Source organism: Aythya fuligula, chromosome 16, assembly GCF_009819795.1.
Source record: "Aythya fuligula isolate bAytFul2 chromosome 16, bAytFul2.pri, whole genome shotgun sequence".
NCBI lineage: Eukaryota > Metazoa > Chordata > Aves > Anseriformes > Anatidae > Aythya > Aythya fuligula.
In genome coordinates, this window is record NC_045574.1 from 892818 (window position 1) to 916744 (window position 23927).

At 39.1% G+C, this 23927-nt stretch overlaps 1 protein-coding gene and 1 long non-coding RNA gene across 6 annotated transcripts in view; one reads left to right on the forward strand and one right to left on the reverse strand.

Annotated features, from left to right (window-relative positions):
* Positions 1–23927, forward strand: part of PREX1 (phosphatidylinositol-3,4,5-trisphosphate dependent Rac exchange factor 1) — a 178727-nt gene that overhangs the window by 141222 nt on the left and 13578 nt on the right. For 2 of the 3 annotated variants that reach the window (XM_032198116.1, XM_032198118.1), the window contains exons 18-36: positions 2373–2521; positions 3123–3208; positions 4356–4492; positions 4914–5085; positions 7232–7419; positions 8206–8367; positions 8924–9134; positions 10325–10586; positions 11561–11767; positions 14707–14795; positions 15153–15235; positions 15858–15948; positions 17702–17830; positions 18279–18320; positions 20104–20321; positions 21168–21267; positions 21908–22051; positions 22844–22958; positions 23411–23477. In XM_032198116.1, coding sequence (XP_032054007.1) covers positions 2373–2521; positions 3123–3208; positions 4356–4492; positions 4914–5085; positions 7232–7419; positions 8206–8367; positions 8924–9134; positions 10325–10586; positions 11561–11767; positions 14707–14795; positions 15153–15235; positions 15858–15948; positions 17702–17830; positions 18279–18320; positions 20104–20321; positions 21168–21267; positions 21908–22051; positions 22844–22958; positions 23411–23477 — 2652 coding nt within the window. The remainder of the gene's footprint in view (positions 1–2372; positions 2522–3122; positions 3209–4355; positions 4493–4913; positions 5086–7231; positions 7420–8205; positions 8368–8923; positions 9135–10324; positions 10587–11560; positions 11768–14706; positions 14796–15152; positions 15236–15857; positions 15949–17701; positions 17831–18278; positions 18321–20103; positions 20322–21167; positions 21268–21907; positions 22052–22843; positions 22959–23410; positions 23478–23927) is intronic. The other variant, XM_032198117.1, reaches the window with a different exon arrangement.
* LOC116495557 overlaps positions 17824–23927 on the reverse strand; it is a 191313-nt gene continuing 185209 nt past the window's right edge. For all 3 annotated transcript variants that reach the window (XR_004253957.1, XR_004253956.1, XR_004253955.1), the window contains one exon: positions 17824–19801. This is a non-coding gene — a long non-coding RNA (uncharacterized LOC116495557). The remainder of the gene's footprint in view (positions 19802–23927) is intronic.

Genomic DNA, 23927 nt, shown 5'->3' on the forward strand with positions numbered 1-23927 from the left:
CACAGCACTGAACATCTTTCATGTGCAACACATGGCTTTTAGTTTTTTTTTTTAAATCAGAACTGCCAAACATTATTCTTCTTAGTACTAGCATCTTTTTGTCTTCTCAAGAGTTTTTAGAAACTGTTTAATGAGCCTATGGCAGAAGCAGTTACCAAACTGTGTTTAAAAATTGTTAACAGAACAATTGTGGGAACATCAAATTCCTGTCCAGACAGGACACTTAAACTGCAGTTTGGGAACTCTTCACCTGAGGTTCAGCTTCTCAATTTTGGCCCTAACATTGAAGGTTAATTAGAGCTGGGTTTACCCACCAGTTTTAAGCCTGCATATGGTTTATGAATGATGCTCTCACTCTATCAGGAGGAAACAACAGTAAAAAAGATTATCCTTCTGGGCGGTGTGGTTGCCATCTTGCTCTGAACAGCTAACTGACAAGCAGATGTCTGGTGCTTGAGCAGAGCATGTTCAACAAGCAGCCAGTTGGCCAATGGCCACACAGATGAATAGCAAATAGCACGCTGCTGGTGTTGGGGAAAAACAGTGGCCTGGATCCAGACAACTGCATTGAGTTGTCATAAGGAGCATCCATTAGTCAGAGAATACAAGTGCCGAGACGCTGCAGGTCTTTAACCATAAAGAGATACATTGTCAGTTGTTTATTGGCCTGGTTAGTTATATCCCAAGAGAGTAACAGGTTTTGTTTCTGACAGTTACTGGTTTGTAGGGTTTGATGTGGGACTGTGTACCTCATATATTCGTGGATTTACTATGATTATGCATGCAGGTATGTTTCCCATATGCACAATCCACAGGTAGAATGATTGCAGATATGCAAAAATTTTAGCTAACTGCCCATACATTAAGTGCATAAGCTACTTTGAGAAAGTCAGGCCTAAAACATAATGACTTCAGAAATATATTTAATAGTTATTACTTTATAATAAACCCCCTGTTTAAGTAAATGGTTGGATTTGATGATCCTCAAGGTTGTTTCCAACCTAAATGATTCCATGATTCTAATTGCAAATAGCATGGACATTTCCTCTGAATTATAAATCAAAGTTTGTAAAATTCTACTCTAAGTTAAAATGCATCCCTACTTCTATTCATACATTTTACCCATTTTATAGATTATTATGTACAAAAGAAGACAGGGGAAAAATGTTATATGCAGGTACACAAGAGGATGCTATGAACTGTAGAAAGCTTGAGAATTAAACCCAGGAGAGAACTGGGTAGTTTCTCCTTTTAATAGCTTTGATTTTGAGAAAAAAAAAAGTATAGGTTTTTGTAGGTAAGCTTATTTCTGATGTTAAGACTGCAAAATATATATTAGAAAAGCCAAGCCATGAATAGGCATAGTCAAGAGGTTTTTCCAGTTGTACGCTTCCAGATTCATTTTTGCTACTGGATAAAGTTTCATATCTGGGAGATTTATGTAGCACTGTTTAAACTTCCTTTTTCCCAGTCAAGAAGTTTGCCAATGGATTCCAGGCAGAACAGGAAAAGGGCTTGTCACATTTAGAAGAAAGCCCAGCTACTGGACCTTAATGTAATGGGAAATAATACTAATAGAGAAAGGATTAATAATTGGGTCCACGGATTCATATTTATTTAATTTATTAATTTTTACTCCATTAAAGTGAGTTTGTTATTTCCTCAGTAACCTAGTACCCAGTCTACATGCTGCTATGTCACATTTTAACTGATACAGATCATTGAGAAGTTTAAAGTTATTGCCCAGTGTGCAGAACAGGGGATTTGTCTCTGTCTAAAGTTAGATGGAAAAGTTAGGAATTAAAATGAAAATGTTGTGGCTATTTAGGTTGATGAACAGCCAGCGTTTCACTTAAAGCATAGGCAGGGTTTTACCACCACTTAAAATGAGGTTACATTTACTTATGTGACTAGTAATAGATAGTTTTTGCATAGCTAGAGGTCAAAAACTATGCTCTTGGTTCATTGTCTCTGACCTGTAGGTTGTAGGATGTCACTTCTGTACGTCACTGAGTAACACAGCCTAGACTCAAGTCCCCTGTTAAAAGCAAACAAAAAAAATTGTGGCAGAAAAGTACAAAGGAAGATATATCCATGGCATGGAATATTTATGCAAGTGAAATCTCTCTTTTTTTTTCCTTTTTTCTTTCCTTTTTTTTTTTTTTGTAAATTCAGCCAACTTTTTAGGGTGATTGACAAAGGATTTGATGAACCTATGCTGCATGTATACAGTATTTGTAATCCTAGGAACTGCTATAGGAGAGAGTAGTTGAACCTCTCAAATCACACCTTGGAGCCTGAACTTCCAGAGATGATGCAAATTATTTCTGTGAAATCATGAAAGTGTTCTGTGGTGTTGGTTTCATTTGCAGATGGCTGGCCTGCAAACAGGAAGGAAAATCTATTCCATCAATGAGGACTTAGTCTTCCTACGCCCATTTTTGGAAGTAGAAACCATCTTAAACCAGTCCTTCTGCTCACGAAGGCCACTTCGGCTTCTGGTAGCCACCAAATCAAAAGAGTAAGTGCAGGTTAACTTTTGGCCTGCTTGTGCGCAAACAGAACTGAGCCATAAGGATTGTCATTTTGACTCAAGTGTGGAGCTTCTCGGACTCTAGTATATGTCCAAGTGAGAGCAATTTCCACCCTGTTAAAGCTTGGTTTATTTTTGGATGTCTGTAACTATATCAGTCCATACATCTTTTTCAATCCATTATGATATCTTATAATGAGGCTCGACCCTGCTGATGTCTTGTGCATTATTAGATTATGTAATCCCAAAATTTCCCATAGAAATTATCACTTGATGCTGAATGCTAGTCCAAGATGTTTCTCTAGTAGTTTTAGTAGAAAAGATCCTCGGCTAATGTTAAGTCAGTTAAATAAAAATAAATAAAATTTTACAAAGAAAATCTCTCATCTGCCTTGAAGAATGGAGAGGGAATGGATGATATCTTAATGTCCCTTTATTTCTTATTTATTTCTAAACTATTTGGGTGCTTTTCTTTATACATTTTTTTTTCAAAACATGGTTGTGAATGCCAGAAAATGTTGACAGAAGTGCCTAGAGATCTAGCAGACTGATTTAATGTTTCTTTCGCCTCCTCTTGATTTACCTGCAGGATTATTAAAATCCCAGATTGTCCTGAAGCTCTTTGCTTTCAGATACGGGGAGCAGCACCACCATATGTTCATGCAGTAGGAAGAGGTAAGTAGGAAGACTGGTACAATTAAGCTGGAGTGCATATGCATATCTATATAAGGGTATGTGTAGATACACTAAGCAAAATACGGGCTTCTCTGTCAAACAAATTCTAAACAAGTCCTGACAATTTATTGGGTCACTAATCCCATAAACACAAAACAAGGAACTTGATTCCACAATGCATTTGCCTAGTGACCCTAACCTACTTTCTTGTAAGACCACGAAGAAATGTCTTTACAGTCACAGGGAGCAAACATTTAGAACTGAGGTGGCTAAGAAAAACTCCAGGTGTGATACTGCCTGTTGCTTTCTCAATATTTTTGTCTGGTCATCCACTGGTTTCTCTACTGGTTTGGATCATTGTAGTTGTGAATGTCCTATGGGATCAGCTCTTTGACAGACAAAAACAAATTTTCTGATGTCGATTAAGTTATAAGGCTTGAAGACTAAATCTCCCTTTACATTGGTTTATACTGCTATAAATTATCAATATACAACAGGGTCAAACTGTCTTCCATTGTCCTTTTAAAAGGAGAAAACACAGTTTGACAGATATTTACTACTTCCATAACTGAACTAGCTAGCTAGATTCTCCTTTCTTAGGATTTTGCTAACAAAAGACAAATCACATTTGGGATAAAACTAGGAATTTTAACCTATGGTGCCCTGAAAAAAGTTAGTCACCTTAACTGTAGATTTCTAGAAGCTGGATTTGTTATCTGAGTGTTGTTCACATGAACTTGAAATAAATCCACTGAAATTGTTACTGCATTCTAGACTTAATGTAGCTTTAAATACATCGCAGTCTTTTTCTTAGACCCTGACCAACTCCATAACACGTAAATATTCTGTATCTCTCAAGTGCAACACACTGAAACATATATAACGGTTCACATTTAAGAACTCACCTACTGTAAGCATAAAGCTAGAAGGGCCCAAATGATTTCCCACAGGGTTTTCAGTTTCTAGCATGAATGCATTTAGGCTGGGGGAGTCTGTGTTTCCCAGCACTACAGAAAATGTGAAGGATAGACACACAATGTTTTTCTCATACAACAAAGCTTTCCTGCAATAAGTACCTAACCTTTTCAGCTTTCTGTTCCATAGACAGATGGCTTTACTGTCTAACTTCCTGCTGTCACTTTTTCAGGGTCTGAGGCTGCAGCTGTAGGCCTTCATCCAGGGCAGTGTATTTTGAAAGTCAATGGAAATAATGCATCCCATGGAAATTATATGGAAGTTCTGGAGCACTTCACAGCATACAGAATGAGACAACAGGAAGTACTGGTATGAATACAAAACCTCAAAGGAAGTACATTAATTCCTCCCCTTCTGTGTTTTTATTCTCTCTAAATATTCATAAAAGCAACTTCCACAAGTCTCTTTCAACTTGCTCCCATGCCAATGTCCTAGTGTAACCGAGGGAGCTGATTACAGTAAACCCCAGTTGCAAAAACATCTGCAAATAGTATGTGTGTCAGTTCATACTCTACTAAATACTATTAACTATTTGCTAAGACTAGAAATGCATCCAAATAATGATGCAGACTTTATACTGTCTGAAATTCAGAGGGACACTGGGACAATGTTGATATTTCAGCCAACGTAGAAGATATAAAACTGTAAGCTAGATTCACCTTTCTAGTCCAAGCATATACAGATCGAGCATTTTTTTGAGGTCAGAGCTGAGGCCTGTATCTCTTGAAAGGGATTGTACCAGTGGGTGTACAGAACACATGAAGATGCTGAGGAGGACAGAGTTCAGCAAGCAGCATCCAGTGCGTATCTGAATGGCAGCCATCCTGGGTCCAGCAAAGAAGACTCTTCACTGGAAAGAGGTGAAGAAGTGGATCCCCTTCAAAATAGCCAGCAGGAATCAGGTAAAGATTCGTATGGGAGAAGGAAACCTAGGGAAGATTTGGGAGCTTCAGGAAGAAAAACTGCAGTAGAAATATAAAGTGTAACAATTATTTTAGAATATTTCTTGTGCTGGTAAAGCTTTGCAATAAAATGAGGTCTGCCAAAAGAAGTATCCCTATCCTGCAGTTTACTTGGGAGCAGAAAAAAAATGAGATACACACAGAAATTGTACCCCTGCTACTCTCTAAAGGCATGTACTCTGTCCTGAACAGAAAACAGGATTTTAGAATTACTAAGTGGATTCTTAGATGTCTGTTTCCTGCTTGTGCCCTAGAGAACCCTTATAAGTATCAATCTATTATTTTGATAGAGAAAAAAATCTATTGCTGTATCTGCTTTTTATTTGCTGTTACAGCCCTGGTCCCACTGTAAATGACTAGGGTCTTGCATGCTTAGGTAGGAACAAACTGGAGTTACTTAGCTGATAACTTTGATATCAAGCCATGGACCAGTATAATTACAGAGTGTCACAGAGCTGGGTCAGCATATACTCCACTGGAAAAACAATTTCATGGAGCAAGGCCCTCTCTTGTGCCACATGTAGTAATTGATATGCCACTACATGTTAAGCTACTCAATACAGCCTGCAGGAGACTCTTACCTAGATCTGTATATCGTTAACTGGCCTTCACAGAGCTAGGTAGGGTACAAAACCAGGTTAATGTGATGGTAAAGCAGGTTCCTCAATTTGACATGGTAGCTGTGTGGTTTCTGCTATAGGCTATCCCAAACAAGCGTAATGCTTATTCTTACCAGAACCTATAAACAAAGCAGGCAAAGCTGTGAGCACATCTCAGGGCTTACACAATTTAGCTTGTGAGAGGCAGATGTAGATAACCTATGTAACATATACTAATGCCCTAATCTTCATTTGCTGTAGTGATTTGATTTGCCTGAAGCAGAAGTGTTTATACACTGGCAAAACAAGGATCCTAGCAAGGTTCAGGCTTGATCCCAACAAGCACTGTTGATGTTTTTTATTTTGTTGCACCCCATTCAAAAGGAAACGGCTCCCGTCCCTTCTGGTCTTTACAAGAGAGACAGTTTCCGGGATGGAAAGGCAGAGCAGTTTTAGAACCATTTGCTCACGTGCAGCAGTTTTAGAATCATTTGCTAGCCCTGACAAACCAGGAATTTATGGACATTGGGAGATAAAGGGGGAAGGTCTGGAAGTAACTGCATTTAACTCTGTTTAAATAATTCTGATCTGGAGGAAGTTTTCAGAACATATTAACCGCTGCATCAGTAAAAGGTGGGAGAGTATGTCTTCCAACTTGGAAAAGTGTAATTCGTACAAAATACTATTCTACCTTCATGCTGTGAGCTTATTTGGAAGTGTAGCTATTGGGGGAGAACACTGAAGCCAGATTCACTCTGAAGGACTGAGCCTGGACTCTATGCCATTGGCAACTTCCCTAAGAACAGCTGCACACCTGTGGAAATACCAGGTATGTCCCGGTGAGCCTGCAAGGCTGATGGCCACCAGTGCAGCTCCACAGTGGAAAAGCAGTGCCCTGGTTAAAACATGTCAGCAGTCATCTGGCAAATCTCAGTCTGACTAGAATTTAAGCCTGTTCTCTGGTGACAACAGAACTGCCTGTGTTTAAAAATGCTATCTCCTCAACCCCGCCCTGCCCTGCCATCTCAGTCTTACAGTTGCACAGAAAATGCATCTGGAGCACTTCCCAACACTTGGATGGAAAAGTGGCGTTCTTCCAGAGGGTTGTTACAGACAACAAGACTCCAAGATTAACATATTTTTCTTCCCTTTGAAAGCTTCAGCTGGGGACTGTGTGTCCGAATGCTGAACAGAACTAAAAGGGGAGTGTCCTGTGCATGGATGTGCGCATGCACACATAGAAGAACATCCGAACACGGATGTTATTGTCTAAACCTCTACTACAGTCTCCAATAGTGGCCAACAGTAAATGCCTCCCTCAGAACACTCTCCCAGCCTCTAGCAGTCCGTGGTTCAGAGACTCCTTGAGCCAACGGTTGTGTCTTTGAGCCTTTGCATTAGATAGCCCTCACCAGACTTCTCTTCCCCATGCATGCCTGTATTCATTGTGCTGCCAAACACCTCTTTTGACTTAATTTTGTTTCCAGCCCAGATACAGCAGACCATCATCTCTCCACTGATCACTGGTGAAGAAACACCTCTCATTAGCTTGACTGTGGATAACACCCACCTGGAGCATGGGGTGGTATATGAGTATGTCAGCAGTGCAGGAATCAAATCCTTTGTTCTAGAGAAGATTGTGGAACCAAAAGGTTGCTTCAGTCTCACCGCAAAGGTACCTGACCATGTACATAGTCATCTCTGCTCCTAAACAGAACAGGGAAGCTAATAATACAGGCATTGCTCTGGTACTTGGGTTGACACTTCGGATGAGGCAGCACATGGTCTCCTCAAACCTGCCTGGAGCTTTCCTCATTAGAGTGCACCAGCTCCTACTAGCTCTTGTTTGGTATGGGCAAGTCAGCAAATGTTTCCTGGGTTTCAGCTGTTGAGGTAGAAATAGTGGAGCCTCTCTGTGAAACTAAAGGCTTTGGAACTCTTGCTATTTTCTGTCTGGTAATGTACTCTTTGTTGATACTGAAGTTTAATCCTTTCAGGCAAGAATTTGCTTTGCTTCAGGAAAAAAAAAAATCAAGCAGCTTTTTCCTATCTGATGGACCGGATGGATTGCTAAAGGAAGGAGGTAGAAGTGCTGCTGTTGGAAATCAGCAATGTCTAGTATCTTGATCCATTTATATACAATAATAAGATAATGGTAAATGTTTCTGCCACATCCCAGTAACATTATAGTTATGCTCCATGAAAATGGAAGTATGCCTGAGCCAGGTTACTCTGATAGTGCCAGTGGATATTTTGAGCAATTAGTTGTTCTGAAATTTTCAGAGGTGTTTTATGTATCTGAGGGTTAGACATGAAAATGGTTCTTGGGTGGTGATAAAGGCAACTTGTTCTGAAGGCAGCTTTACTGAGCCATGTCATCATACAGAATCTACCATTTATTTAGTGGAATTTCCCCTCACTGTCAAGTCTCGTATAATTGACATCCTGTCTTTTTCTTTAGATTTTAGAGGCCTTTGCTGCAGAAGACAATCACTTTGTAAGGAATTGCAAAAGGCTTATATCCCTAAGCAGTGCAGTGGCCACCATGCCCCAGTATGAATTCCGGCAGATCTGTGACACTAAGCTGGAAAGCATTAGCAGAAGACTTGCGAGCTACCAAGAGGTACAACCCTACTAGTTATTGGTGAAGTCTCAAAACAATACTTAACTCTGATAACTGGATTATGGTATTCTTTACTAGTGAATCCAAACTGTTTACAGATAGGTGTCCTCGTGGCATGAAAACAGCTATGTACGTTAATCAAATTGCAAGTTCCTAAGAAAAAGGACTTAATCTGTAAACCACTCTTTTCAGCTTGTCAGAGCTCTGAGTTGGAAAATATTATTGCAGGTTTATCTCCACCACATCAGTGTATAAATGTGGCATGAACAGAATGATTTGTATTTATGTATATGAACATAAGTACAGTGGGTCAAAGTGTGAACAAAGTGTGGTCTTTTGTGCAGTAGTTACCTGAGCTTTTTGAAAAAAGGGCCCTAGAAAGTGCTGCTAATTGTTTTCATTTGCTGTTTAATAGGCATTTTATGGGGAATGTGGTATTTCAGTTGCAGCGCAAATCATATAATCTGAATAGGAGGCAGGAAGAGAAAGAGATTGTCTGTGTTGCAACCTAATTTTTTGCAAGTGAGTAAGCAGATGCTTGCTTTATCTCTCCCAGTTTGCAGATGGATTGAAGACAAAGGTGAGCCCAGCCTTCAAACAAGCCATCATGGAACCACATTCCCTCAACAGCATGGATTTCTGCCCCACCAACTGCCATATTAACCTCATGGAGGTATCGTACCCCAAAAACACTACCTCAGCAGGGAGGTCATTCAGCATTCGCATTGGACGGAAACCCTCTATTATTGGTCTTGATCCAGAACAAGGTGATAATTAATTTTCAAATCACACTGATTTTATTTGCATAGAAAGTTGTGTCTTTCCACTGCTCAGCAAAGTCAAAATTAGTTCCAAAGGAACAGTCTCTCCAGTATGCTTTTTTCTTCCTTAAAATATTGTAGTAAAATGACAGCCTGCTTGTGTGGTAAAATAGTGTGGTAAAATGCCTTTATGCATACAAAAGCTTCAGGTCAAATATTCTACTAACTAAGCAGTGTGATCATATCCTGATAATTAAGTGTCTGGGGACTTAGCAGAACTGACTGAAAAAGTAAATGAGGGCTAATAGTGCTAGAAAAAGTAGTTCCATACTGTGAAAAGAGGCTGCATTCAGGTGGAAAATATCAGGTCAATCAGATTGTAATACCATTTCCTTTTGTCATTACTAAATAAATACCATATATTGGAGCTGGACGTCTCTGCTCTGTCAAGGGGATCTACTTCTGATAAACAGCTGCTGCATAGCACTTATCCTTCATTCTGAACATTAGAGTTCCAACGTTTCCTCATCATGGTCTCACATAATGTGCTTCTGATTCATTGTCTGACAAGGTCAGAGAGCAGGAACGTTTGGAAGAGACACAGGGAAGTGCAAACTAACCAATCTACTGAAGAAATGGCATTGACTCTATTCAAAATGAGTCAATAAAGAAGCCCTGCTTGCTTGAGGATATTAAAATTCTACAGTATTTTAAATATGACCATACCACAACTGTCAGCATTTTAAAATGAAAAAGTATTTTATTTATCTTCTGTAGTGACATCATCCTATTTCTCTGTATGTGTGTGCATGTGTATGGAAATGTCTTTAATGCTGGAATATAATACAGACCAACTCCTGAGAGCTTGAATTCATTAACATTTCAACAAATGCTTTTGGATATTCAAACAGACAATAGGGATAGGATAGGAGTGCACACTTGCTGTCATTACTCCCAGAATTTAACTTGTTTCTGGACTCCATTGAATTCAAAATATCTAGTTGGCATGCCAGGAAAAATAAAAAAGTAAAAAATAATTAAAAAAAAGTTTTTTGTCATTAAATATAATTATATAAAATAATTATGTGAAATTCTATTTTTTTCCTATTAAAATTCCATGTACCCTAAACTAGTATTACTATGATGGATTGCAGAAATTCATGAGAGCCATACTAACTAGACCCTTTAATGTTTAGTAGGTACCATAAATCCAGTCTCGTATACTCAACATTGCATCACCACTATGGCTGCACCATCCTGGAGATGCCTGACCCCAGAAGATGGAGATCTTGATGGCAGCTTTGGCCAGCAGAATGGAGGAACAAGTCAGGAAGAAAGGGGACTCAGTTTTTTACTCAAACAGGAAGATCGGGAGATACAGGACTCATACTTGCACCTTTTTAACAAACTTGACATTGCATTGAAGGAAATGAAGCAATATGTCATTCAGATAAATAAGTGAGTAAAGAATCCAGTATGCACTGCAGAGATCAATACTCTCAAAACAGAGGCATTAACCCCAGAAACCTCGTTATGCCTATTGGCCCTGACTGTTCTACTCTTTATTATACTTGCGTATTCACATGCTACTTGCATTACAGCTCGCTGCTAGTTATGAAGTGTCAAACCTACCCCACGGAGATCCACCAGTGTGTATATATATATATATAGTATACATATTATTGCCCCTTGCTCCTATAGAAGCCACTGTTTTGCTTAATATATGCTATATTCTCAGATAAGAGTGTCTTAAATTCCAACAGTCGTTTTGGAACTCCGAACGGACAGAGTGCCTAGCCTGGCAGTTTTGCTTGTCCTAAGGCAGACTAAACAAAAGTTGTGATTTTTATCAGCTTTCTCCTTGGCACCTATGTTTTCCTTTCCCCTTTTCAAGTCTGTGTCTTGGGCATAACTGGAAGGGTTTTGCTAGCAGGTGCTGCAGGGGTGATTGATGTGGGATGAGGCCACAGCTGTTTCCAGCCTTCTCACTGACAAAAGAAAAAAAAGCCCATTGTGCATGAAAACTTCAGCTGACCAGAAAGCATGTGGTGGTGCCTTGGCTCAAACTTACTTCAGAAAGAACAATAGCTGTTGGGGAGAGTCTGTGAGCTGAGGCAGTGCCCCAGAGGAGAAACCCAGTGCCTGAGATGGGAAAAGTGTAGACTGTTGAATATGAAATAGAGCCCTTGCCATTGTTAGAATAATTAAATTGTACCTTATGGAGGTAGAGTTATCTGCAGAAAGTGGAGTTTTTGTGAACTGAGATTAACAGATTTCAACAAACCCCTCTCAGATCTCACACTTTTACATAGCTGTAGTCCAGGTACAAATACTGGCAATGTTGCCTCTGATTTCACGTAGCTGAATTCCAGGATTAGTCATTTGTGAGGCTGTTTACCGGTCCCTGAGAACCAAATGTTTTCCTTCTGCAGACTTCTGTCCACCATAACAGAACCTACAGAAGGTGGTGCCTGTGAGCCACCATCCACTGAGGAGACATCTCCACCTTCCCTGGGAACAGAAGAGAGTGATCCTGACAAAGCTGAACATGGTGGCATCAAGAAGGTCTGTTTCAAAGTTTCAGAGGAGGACCAGGAAGACTCAGGACATGACACAATGAGTTTCAGAGACTCATACAGGTTAGTCTGAAGAAAGATGTGTCACTTTTACCATACTAAAATAATGTCTTGAAGTTCTAATACACATCTGGATTCAACAAGCACGAGGGCTTTCTGTTTTTCTACTCAAACCAACACACTTGTAACATGAACTCTTGCTAAAGTTATGCTGTAGTACTTGCGGTTCTTTTCCTCATCTCTGTTTCTCTTATTTTCTCTCAATGTTGTAGTAGTAAATGACAAATTGATAGATCAGGATTATTTTCCTAGAGCATATTATCCACTGTTTACACCAGAAAGTACATCTTGCATGAATAAAACAGGCAGGTATCAATCTGCAGTTTCCAAAGTGTGGTACACATGCACAAGTGTGGTGCCTTTCTCGATGGTTCTCTAGCAAGACATCGTGTCCTCAGAGCTTCCTAGGAATTTTATATTCTCTTAATTATGTAAGCAGAGATGCACATAAGTAAGAGGCTGCTGCACTTGATTTCTTTAAGTACATCTAATATTCTCTCTCTGAGCTGAGTTTTGCCTGGTGCTGAAATGTGCTGCTCACATAAGGCTTGAAATCACAGTGAGCAGCAGAGAGAAAACACCAAAACCCAGAAGACCTGACATCTTCAGCAGATGCTAGATTTCTGCTGATCTGATGACCCTCAGAACAAGTTTCAATATATCCTGATTGGCTTTTCACAGATCCTGGAACTCTTGGTTGAGGTTTTCCAGATAGACATCCAGTGTCATCCCTGGTGCCATCCACACTTCTCCTGAGTGACCACCATATGTTCACCAGATAATCAGACATTCAGCTACCTTAGTCCCTTGAAAATAACACCCTAACCTACTTAAAGATTAGAACTAGTCTTCCAGAGTTTGAATATATGAAATAATGTTAGTTTCCAGTCAGTCAGTAATCCTGTAGTAAAATTTATTTACTTAGCAAAGTATTCACACTTGCTATAGTTATTTCACTACATTTACTACCAAGAGGACATAATGCAACAAAAAAACTTTTCTTGTGGCAAAATGCCAAATACCATGCCAAACTGCCAAAATACCAACACTTTTAGAATATAAAATAAAATAAAATAAAATAAAATAAAATAAAATAAAATAAAATAAAATAAAATAAAATAAAATAAATAGGTCTAATATGACTTTCCCTTTTATACCATGTAACTGTGAACTACAGAAGTTCAGCAGGGTTTGCAGACTGTTCGGTCTTATAATAGCTGCTATTGTAAGGTTTTTTTTTCCCATTCAATTCTGCAAAAAATTTTCCCAGAAGATTAAGCCACTGAGAAACAGAAATGGGCATTCATTTTTTATTTTTATTTTTAATGTCCCTTTGAAACCACAAAGGCAAATGTTTATTCAGGTGTCTCTAAATCTTGTTTTTGAGACATTATTGACTACTGCTTCTCCTGGAATATTTGCTACTGAAGAAAATCTCACACACTCCAAGTCTGTCTTTCCTGGGAGGAAACATTTGAAAACTTAACTTCTCAAGAAATGGAACAAGTTGCAATCATGTCTGACCATTGCAATTTTATATCTCTAATAGGCCATTTTGACATTTATAGTAAGGCCAAAGGGCTTTCCCTACACAAAGGAGTAAAAAGACTTTATAGTGAGTTAGGAGGATTAGAATAGCCTGAATGAACGATGCACCTTTGAAACTTTCATGCTGCTACAGGCATGACTCTTCACCCGGTGTTTTTTTGTCCTGCTGCAAATGTTAATATATTACAGTCATCAGGATGAAGAAATGACAGAATCAGGATAGTTTACACTGGAAGGGACATCTGGAGCCCACATGGTCCAGTCTCTCTCTCAGAAAAGGACAAAGATTGGTTGCACAGGGCCTTGTGCAGTTGGATATTGAACATCTCTAAGGACAGCAAATATCCAGTCAGTAAAGGACCACAACCAGCAGTTAAAATGTTGAGATCTGTGCTATCTATTCATTGTGCTAGATTTAAATTCACACATGTGGTCTGAAGCTGCTTTATTGAAACGTGAAGTATTTCTTTCATTGTTAATAGGAATCCCATTTGTGAACACTGTGTAGTTTAAATGGTTTCTATAATTGCAGCTAATCTATTCTGAGTAACAAAGTGGTATCAAAAACACCGTATGTGGATCTGTCACTTGCTTCAGAATTATACACATAAATGTAAGATGAGAAAGATTATTCTGTCTTATCTTTATTAGACAGGCAATTAAGCATATATTGCAAGTAATTGTTATTCAAGGGGGAATAAAATGTATTTTAAAAGTGTGTAATTTAAGTGGAGGTGGCACAGACTGACATACATTGCCTTTTTAATAACTTTTATACGTTGTTGTTAGTGTAAACTGAACATTAGAGAGATTCATGCTACAATTTTCTACGTATGCATCAGCCAGCATTGGCGTGAAGACAGTTGAAGTGACTGTTTGGCTTCCCAAAGCAGTTTTAGGATCTGCTATGCCTGATTTTCCAACGGTATAGATCCCTTAAATGTCTGTCTCAACTTCAATATCTGTGCTACTGCAGCTTCAGTTTATGCTGGATCTGGATGCTGTGGTATCCTAAGAACTGGTAATGACTGCTGAGTTCATTGAACTCATAGTTTAATTATTTCTCCCCTACTCTGTGCTCCTAGAAAAAGTTTAATGATGCAGCCCAAATGAGGTCATGGCAGGAAATGTATTTTCATTATTTATAGGATCCAGACAATATTAAGCATTGAGTGGTCACCACAAATGGAGAAAGATATCCTTTTACGATGCCAGCCTGTGAGGCCTTGCTTAATGGTTGTTCTGCAAGTAATTAGGCTTTCTTTTGTGTGCACATAAGAGAATTTGTCATGGGGATTATTGCAGTGTTAATAAAAACATGATGATGGTATACATGTATCATAGACTGGGTGTAAGGACAGTTTTTTTTCAATCACCTTTGCTTTTTTTTCCAGTGAATGTAACAGTAACCGTGATTCAGTGTTGTCATACACCAGTGTACGGAGTAATAGCTCTTACCTGGGCAGTGATGAGATGGGATCAGGTGAGTATATGCACAGGTAACATTCCAGACTCCTTAGCAGAGGTGACAAGTTTTTGCTGACTATAAGCACTTGCATGTTTAAATTGCAAATGTGGTTTCATCAGAACAAATCATAAGACTATGAAAAGATAGAGATTTGTTCTTTTTCTAAAGAACCAAAGTAAATTTGGAAGATGGAAGAGCTATTAAACGTTTTTGTTGTGTGAAAAATCCTGAGTATTTTGATTTAAGAATAAGAGAGAAAGCAGCAATCATTTTTTACTCACTCTAGTATGAAGTTGCGCTTGTATCACCTGTGGTCTCATCACAGATTATGTTAGTAAGACAGTTAAAAGTTTTTCATCTTTCTTTTCTTAGGAGATGAGCTTCCCAGTGATATGAGGATTCCTTTAGACAAACAAGATAAACTTCACGGCTGCCTGGAACACCTTTTTAACCAGGTACATAAAGTATTACACAGCATTGTTTTCTTTTTATCAATGCCAACACAAGAAATTGGAAGTATCTGATTGTTTAATGTAATCATATTATGAGGGAAAAAAAAAACACTATGAAGATTTCGAAGTACAGTGTAAGAAAACACATTGTATGACAGATTGATGAAGAAATTAGTCAGCATTCATGTTGCCTTGAGTTATGTAAGCAAGGTTGAACTGACTTGTATGAAGCATTAGATTAAAGAGAAGAAATCTTTGATGGAGAAGGGAAAAGATGAGCAAAATTCTAATACTTTGCATAATCTTGATGAATCATGTTTACAGATCTCAGGAGAGCCCTCAAAGCTTAGCCAACAGATGTCTTTATAGATGTATAGCACCAGAGGAACTTTTTGTATTGTTTTTATCTCATCAGCATGTAGATCATTGTTTGTGCCGAATGTTAACATTCAGTGTGGGGCTCTTGAGGTTCAGGGTTATAGAGCCTTAATGCTATTTGTTAATGAAGGAGAAATTACTCCAAAATACAAATAGTGTAATGACTTCAGCATTTTTCCAGAAGAGTTCTGTTCAGATTTTCTTCCACAAGCCATTCTAACGCTGACTGAAAATATTCCTACTGTAGGTTGATGCAATCAATGCACTTCTAAAAGGATCAGCAATAACTAAGGCCTTTGAAGAAACCAAGCACTTTCCAATGGACCACAGTTTGCAAGGTAAAGAAAAAGGTTGAATATGTTTAGTAATGCACTTTTCTAAGACTTAAGGGATTAGCATGAATGTACACATGCCATATGGCCACACAGAGTTATTAACTGTGAATCTATCCAGTTTTATGTTATGAGAAGGGCTTGGTGATCCTTGTGGGTCCCTTCCAACTTGAGATATTCTGTGACTCTAATGGCAAGTGCCATGTCTGGCCACAGAAATTTTGCATCTTTAAAGGGTCATTTTTACATGAATTCCAACTAAAACAAACAAAACACTTTTCTGTTATATGCTACTGAATCCTTACAGCTCTTTCACAAGTCTCCAGATTCATCCTTTGATATGAACACAGAGATGTATCTCAAAAGGTACAAGGTAGAGATATGTCAGATATAAGGTAAACTAACACTGAGAAGCTGATGAGGGGCTGTCCCCTGTACATCTGAGGCACCAAAAGTTTCTGCCTGAGTTTGCTTAATTCTGCTTTTCTTCACAGATGGGTAATGGAGTAAATTCATCATCGCATGACACTTATTTTGAAAACTGATTCCCATAGAGAGCAAACAAATGATACCCTGTTTTCTTCTCCTCAGGGCGTATGATGAGACTTTTGTCTTTATGTTTTTGAGGCCCACGATGTGGTTTCTTCTCTCACTGAAATACACAAGGCTTTAGTTTCTGAACATTTGCTGCATTTCCTTTCCCACTTGAAATGTGAACTGCTTCCTACTATTCTAATATACTTCAGGTGCTGTAGTCATGGGCTTCCCAACCTTTCACAAACTCTGTTTTTAAGTTACAGTGGCAAACTAAAGTAGAGTTTCTTTCTTCTTTTCTTTTTAGTTTCTATGAAGTTGTTTTACATGAACTTATCTTTACAAACACATTTACACTTACATTGATTATCTGTTAGTCTTTCCATGCACTGTTGGAATAAAATGAGGAAATAACAGACACCCTGTGTTCACTTCCTTCATTTTATTTTGCTTAAATGGAGCTTCATTTATTACAACTAGATTAATTGCACTGGGAGAGTCTTTAGGTTAACTCAAGTTAACTGATGATTGCGCATTCATCACACTAAGGAACAGACAAGCCCTGCTTACATCTGGAATACCTGGACCAAAGTGTCTCTTCAACAGCTACCATAGATGCCTTTCAGTGACAAATGTAGATTTGAATGCTGTCCCAGTTCTGTTCATGAGCAGTTATTTGGCACTGTGTTTCTGTCTGCTTACACATTTTATTGCCAACAATGGGCTCTTTGGCTTAGCTACATAGCAAAGTCATGAAAAATAGATCCCCTGTTCTGTAATTAAATAATTAGCTGACATCAGGTGAAAGGAAGCAGAATATTTCATAACTTCTCATTAGTATTATGGGATGTGAATGCTGCAGCCAAAAAGCTGATCTGATTCTGCACAGCCCCAAACTTTAGATACACTATGCAAGCCAGTATATCAAATATGAGTTACAGAAAACAGAAGGTAATTCCGTGATATGTGAGTAGTACAGAGCTCGCTTCAGCTTGCACATCACTCAGGTACACACCTTTTAGTTCACAGTCCTGTAAACAATGCTGGGAGACTGCTGATGATTAGATTATAGGAGTAGTCTTTATTTTTCCCCATCTGCATTAAATCTACTTAAGAACCTCTTTCATTGACAGTTATTGCTACTGATACTCAAAATCAAAAGCCACTCTCAGCTATATAGCATTTCCTCAATGCCCAACAAACTGCATTTTTTTTTTTTTTTAAGAATTTAAGCAGAAGGAAGAAACCACAGTGAGGTGCCGGAATAATATTCAAGCCAGCATTCAAGAAGATCCATGGAACCTTCCATTGCGCATCAAGAACCTTGTTGAAATCATACAAAAACATGTGGAAGGTCAGTAAATGGGGAAAAGTTTGGTATCAGATAGCCCTGATCTAATCGAGTCTAGCAGTTCCATTTATCATTTTATATTAATTTGTAACAACACTGTACTGGGCTCTAAAGAAGAACAGGGAAAATAGTCCTAAACCTGGTTGAACTGGAAGAGGATAGCTGAATCCGATGTTTACACTCAGTGCAAAGCACTGGGCAGCAGTCACCTCCTCCAGGATTCATCCACACAATTTGTTTCCAATATTTCCTGGTAGTTAATGGAGCATTTAGCTTGTAAAATTCTTTGATTTACACTTTGTTTGTCTTTCTGTCATTAAAACATCTGTGAAAGGACTACTATAGTACATAGAAATAACCGTGCAGGAGATGAAGACACTGTTAATTAAATATAATCAAATCTACCTTGGCATCATGTTGACTTGCGCCTTCCTTTTCTTCACTGTTTTAGATGGGAAGAATCAGCTGCTTTTGGCCTTGTTAAAATGCACAGGTAAGGGGTATCATTTTGTTGCAATACATTGTATATACATGGTCCCACCAGAACATTTTGTGAATGCATGTGCATACATCTAAGTAGTATTTCCTTTGCATTTAGCTTTAGTCCTGACATTTTATGCAAACATTTCTTGTGTTCTGCATCTTTGGCGGCCTTTTCATGCATCTGACATCTGTTCTTCAATTTACATTGCTTCAGTTACAGTGTAGGCTGCTGTGTCACCTGGCTTGCCATTGATTTTGCACAAGCACTGTTTTTCTGTCTTCCTTTTTTCTTTTGTACAACCCGCATTCCCAGATGGCTTTTACTGTTTCCTGCTGTGGTGAGAACATGCAGCAAAAATGAGACCTATTGCACAACTGTCTGTGAGACCATGGACACTGACATCTTTCTAAACAGAGCAGGCATGTTAGGGATTTGGGACTGTGTATACTGAAATTACAGCCAGGAGGATACGAAGAACCTAAATGTGCAGGCAGCTCCTAAAACCACTGTGGGTAGACACCATTAATCTGTTAACATGCACAAAACGTTGTACTCACAGATCAAGTGACAGGCTGTTCCCAGGAGTGAATGTGCTGTCTTTTTATAATTGAAATATCTGTGTGGTGTATTTTTGTTTGAAAATTAGGTAATAAATAACTGCAATAGGCTGTCGTCATTTCACTGTGACAGCTTGATTCTCATGTTTTCATAGAATGAAAATGTTAGATCAGCACGGCTCTAAATCACCTCTGTGCTCCTGCCAGTCCTGGTCTGTGAGTCTGTCAAAACCAGCCTGCAGTGTCAGTCTAGTGTCCATAAAGGCTGCTTGTAATGACAACAGCTATAGTGAGTCCATAAGTGTTTACCTATGCCCCATGCCCTCAGTGATTTCACCGGTATCCTCTGGAAAGAATGGGGGAGCAGATGGCACTGAACTGGCTATGCCAGCTTTAGGGCAGCAGGGATTCGCTAACCCTGAGGGCAGTTCTAAGCTCTTTTTACCTTACTTTATAAGTTCAGTTCGTACTGCTGGAAGGGAGTGGTTGCCCTTCAGTTGAAGACAGGGCCCAGGGCCTAGACTTTATTGGTCAGTCTATTGTGGTCAGTGCTCCATAAAAATAATCCAGATCTTCAAAGCCTCTGAATGATGTCTTCAGCTTCTTTCTCTTGGGAACACTGCAGTGCCTGTTGGAGGAGCCTGGAAAGTAGCTCTTCACTTATTCATGTTCCTCTTTGGCCTACAATCCCCTTAAGTATGACGAGGTTGCTTAGACCAGCGTGTGGCTGCCTGGCAGCCTGACTGGAAGCAAAGTTAACACGGGAAATTCTCCCAGGAAACATAAACCAGTTGGTAACCTACTGGCAGGCCCAGTTAATGCATTAAGCATATGGGAAGCCCATGAAATACAGATGGATGAGGGGCAGATGAATCTCTAATAGCCCAGGAGAGAAGTAATGGCAGAGATCCTCTTTCATGAATTCTCTTGCTTCTGTAAACATAAAAAGAAGGGAATCAGTCCAGATATGGCACTAAGGAGTTACAGCTCTTCCCAGTCAGAAGAATGAGCAAGCAGATGGCAGAGTAAAATAAAGAGTCAAGTGGCCTGGAAAATTTTCAGCAAATTTTTCCCATTGATGCTGTCTTTATCTCTACAGCCAGGGCACGCAGCAAGAAGAGGTTATCTGTTATGTCTGTGCAAAGCTATAGCAGAAGTCAAATGTTATGCACACACATACTACAATAGCAGTGAGTATTCTCATGACTTTGTGCATCTCTCCTCTTCTCTTGCAGATACTGAGCTACAGCTGAGGCGTGATTCCATCTTCTGCCAATCTCTTGTGGCTGCTATTTGCACCTTCTCAGAGCAGTTACTGGCTGCTCTCAACTATCGATACAACAACAACGGGGAATATGAAGAGAGCAGCAGAGATGCCAGCAGAAAATGGCTGGAACAGATAGCAGCCACTGGTGTTTTACTGAATTACCAGTCTCTGCTCTCCCCCACTGTGGTAAGTTGAAGAGTTGTGACACCCTTGGGTCTGTTCACATTTATATGTGTGCTGCTCTGCCACTCACAACCCAGCCAGAGCCCTTTGTTCAAGCAGCATGTTGAGGCTCTCATTGCAGCAACTGTGGCTGTCACACTAGAGCACTGTCAGAAGCAAACTGCTTTTATATTTGGAGTGATGTTGCTGCATTTAGTTCCTCAGCTGCTGTTGAAGCATGTGTGGCCTGCCCTCTTCTGGTGAAATCACACATTTCAACAAGTAGGTAAAAGTTCTGAGTATTCAGAGTTCCAAACAAGAAACTCTAGACTTTTGTTCACATGGTGACTGTTGTTATAGAATAGATGGACTGAAGTGTATCTCTCACACAATTCTGTGGTGCAGTGATCTGAGCCTAAGCTAAAGGCACCATGTTGAAGGAGGAGAAGGTCTTTTTTTTTTTTTTTTTTTGACTTTTAAAACATCATGTATTGAACGTGTGGAACAACTCTTCTTTCACATTGCACGGAATGTAAGAACATTTATTTCACAGTAACTGATAGGCTCTTCACATTTGTAGATATGGGGTAAAGATTGGAAAAAGAGACATCTTCAAAATTATTCAGTGCTTCAACCTCTCTACTCTCTGTGAATCATATCAAGTGACATCCAAGCAAAGGGTAGCTAAGCTTGTATCACAAAGTTAATGAGCCATCAGTAGTTACCTTGGGGGGGTGGAGTTAGTGGAAAGCTTTGTGTTCTGCTCTAGGTCTCCTGAAGCAAATCACACCAGTAACAACAATACTGTCCTGCTATTGATTTCCTTCTGGCAGATGGTGACTTATTTGTATCTGGTTCTTTGCCCCACAGAAGGAGGAGCGTACCATGCTGGAAGACATCCAGGTCACTCTGACTGAACTGGACAAAGTTGCCTTCTATTTCAAGCAAATGGATGAAAGTCTTGTAGCAAGTGAGTATTCTCAGTTTCTTTGGAGGTCTTTTATCTTGTTTATTTTATAGGCTACATTTTCCATAATTATAAATCTAACAGACCACATCAAACCCGGAGAGTACTCAGCAACCTCTCTGAAGCACTGTTGCATTCCTTCAGCTTCCTCTGCAAGCACACAACATAAAAGCAAGGATTTTGATACCATGGGATGCCTGTGGCATGTTCTGGCATTTAGGTCTGTGCCAGTGTACCTGACGTGATTTCACATGTAGGGAGATAAGACAGATGATGAACAGTTCCTGACAGATATTTGTAAGTCACCATTCTACAAAAGGTAGAAGGACTGTCCCTCTACAGCTCTTGTGTACTCTGTCCCACCTTGCCAGATCTCTCCCCATGTTTACTGACTATGAGATGCCATAAAATAAGATGGGAATTGTTAACCACATTTATTGTATTGGCATCAAGCATCATGCTAGCTGCATCTTTTAAGGATAATCTTTCAGAACCTGTTTTCTCTCAGTAAAGGTTCTCCCATATTCATCTAATGGCAGAGATGTGAAATGTCATCAGATTATCTAACAAACTCGGGCAGCAATAGTTTCAGATTTGGCCTGCTGTGGTAATACAGTAAGTGTTTTTATCTTTATTTCTGCAGATACTCATGTCTTCTACCACATCGAAGGAAGTCGTCAGTCCTTGAAGGTTATCTTTTATCTTGACAGCTACTACTTCTCCAAACTGCCTTCTCGGTTTCAAAACGGGGGAAGCTTGAAACTACACACGGTGCTATTTACAAAAGGTATCTATAAAAAGCTTTCTTGAGAAAAATAAGCTAACAGATGAGATTAAAAGATCCAAAATAAAGAACGACCATGAAACTCTTAACATAATACAGCTGAAAAATACAGACATATTTAAGAAGCAGATAGTTGTGTTCTGGGAAGATCTGAGGATTGATGGAGATTAGAATAAGACACAGTCATGAGAACAAGATATGCCTGCTTGGGGCTTTTTAATGCCTTCCTGCAAAGCTTCGTGTCACAAAGACATACAGGGCTATATGGACAGTCTGATCTAGTACGGTATGGAGATTAGAATAAGACACAGTCATGAGAACAAGATACGCCTGCTTGGGGCTTTTTAATGCCTTCCTGCAAAGCTTCGTGTCACAAAGACATATAGGGCTATATGGACAGTCTGATCTAGTACAGTATCAAGAGATGTTCCCTGGGTACAAACAAGCCCTTTCAAAAGCATACGCCATGGCATAATTATGTGAGATGGAAATGAAGGAATATTGACTAGATAGCAAACATTCACACCAAAATATCCATCAAGGGTCTTTGAATGGGCTATAATTATTGTTAGACAGAACTGCTTTCTGTGAAGCTCACCTTTATACCACTACATTCTTATACTAGGACATTCATTAAATTTATGCAGTAACAGAATTAACGTCGACATGATCTAACAGTCATGTGCAGAGCAGTGAGATGATGTAGAGATAAATAAATAAATAAAAAGAAAACTAATAACATTCTACATTTGCATTTAACATAATAATATCTTACCAAAATGTTTTCTTTTTCAGCTCTGGAGAGTATGGAGGGGCAATTACAACCAGCTGGTTCACCTCTGGAAGAACTTCCCCAGCAAATTAATGGTCTCTCTCTTGAAAAAGTGCAGCAATACTACCGTAAACTCAGGTATTTTACACTTCTCTTTTCCTTTAAAAGACATTGAAAAGAGTGCTCCTTGCTAAAGACATTAAAACTCATGAAAAAGAGATCCCAATCTTGATGATTTCCTGTCCAAATAGGATTCTTGTACAAATGAGGAGATCCTCATTTTGTGAGAAACCCGTTAATTATCTTCCCACAGTTAAGCTTAATCTGAGGTAGTGCACTGTACAGGATGAAATTCCCATCTAATTTGACTTCAGAATTGTGTGCAGGACTAGCATTATATAAGAAAGGATTTTTGGAGTATTTCAGTACAGATCGTTTAAATTTCTGCAATCAAAATGCTTCAATAAGAAGGCAGAGCTTGAAGTACAAGACTTCTATCATAGTCTTCTCAGACGTTTTGTACTAGACAGTACACATATACATACTTGAAATTAGAATCACTAACGTAGTCCTTGCTCGCCTTTTTGCAGGACATTTTATCTAGAGAGATCAAACTTGCCCACCGATTCCAATACTACGGCAGTGAAGATTGATCAGGTATTGTTATTTGTTTTATTTCTTCATGAGCTAGTCTTTAAAACCCCAGTCATGGGATACCCATGTAGTAGACCTGTACAAACCAAAACATCATTTTTAAAAAGTTCCCTGCTCTAAAGAAGCGATGTGAATTTCTCTGGAGCATAGCTACAGTTTTTTTGTTTGAAGAAAATGTGCGTAACTAGAGTAAACACAATCCTTAGCTTAGGCATTAGTAAGACTCCATATCACACTGATTGCCCCTGCTAAATAAGGTTAGGTGTTAGACAGAATGAATTAATTATTCTCTCCCACAGACGTAGAAAAATGTACAAACATTTGGTTTACAAGTTAGGTTTTGTTCACAATTATAGAAGAAAACAACAGGACAATAGTGTTTCCCAGCACCTCATCCAAAGGCAAGCTAACTGAGAGAGGTGACATGACTTACTGCCTGTAAAGCAGTAAGTA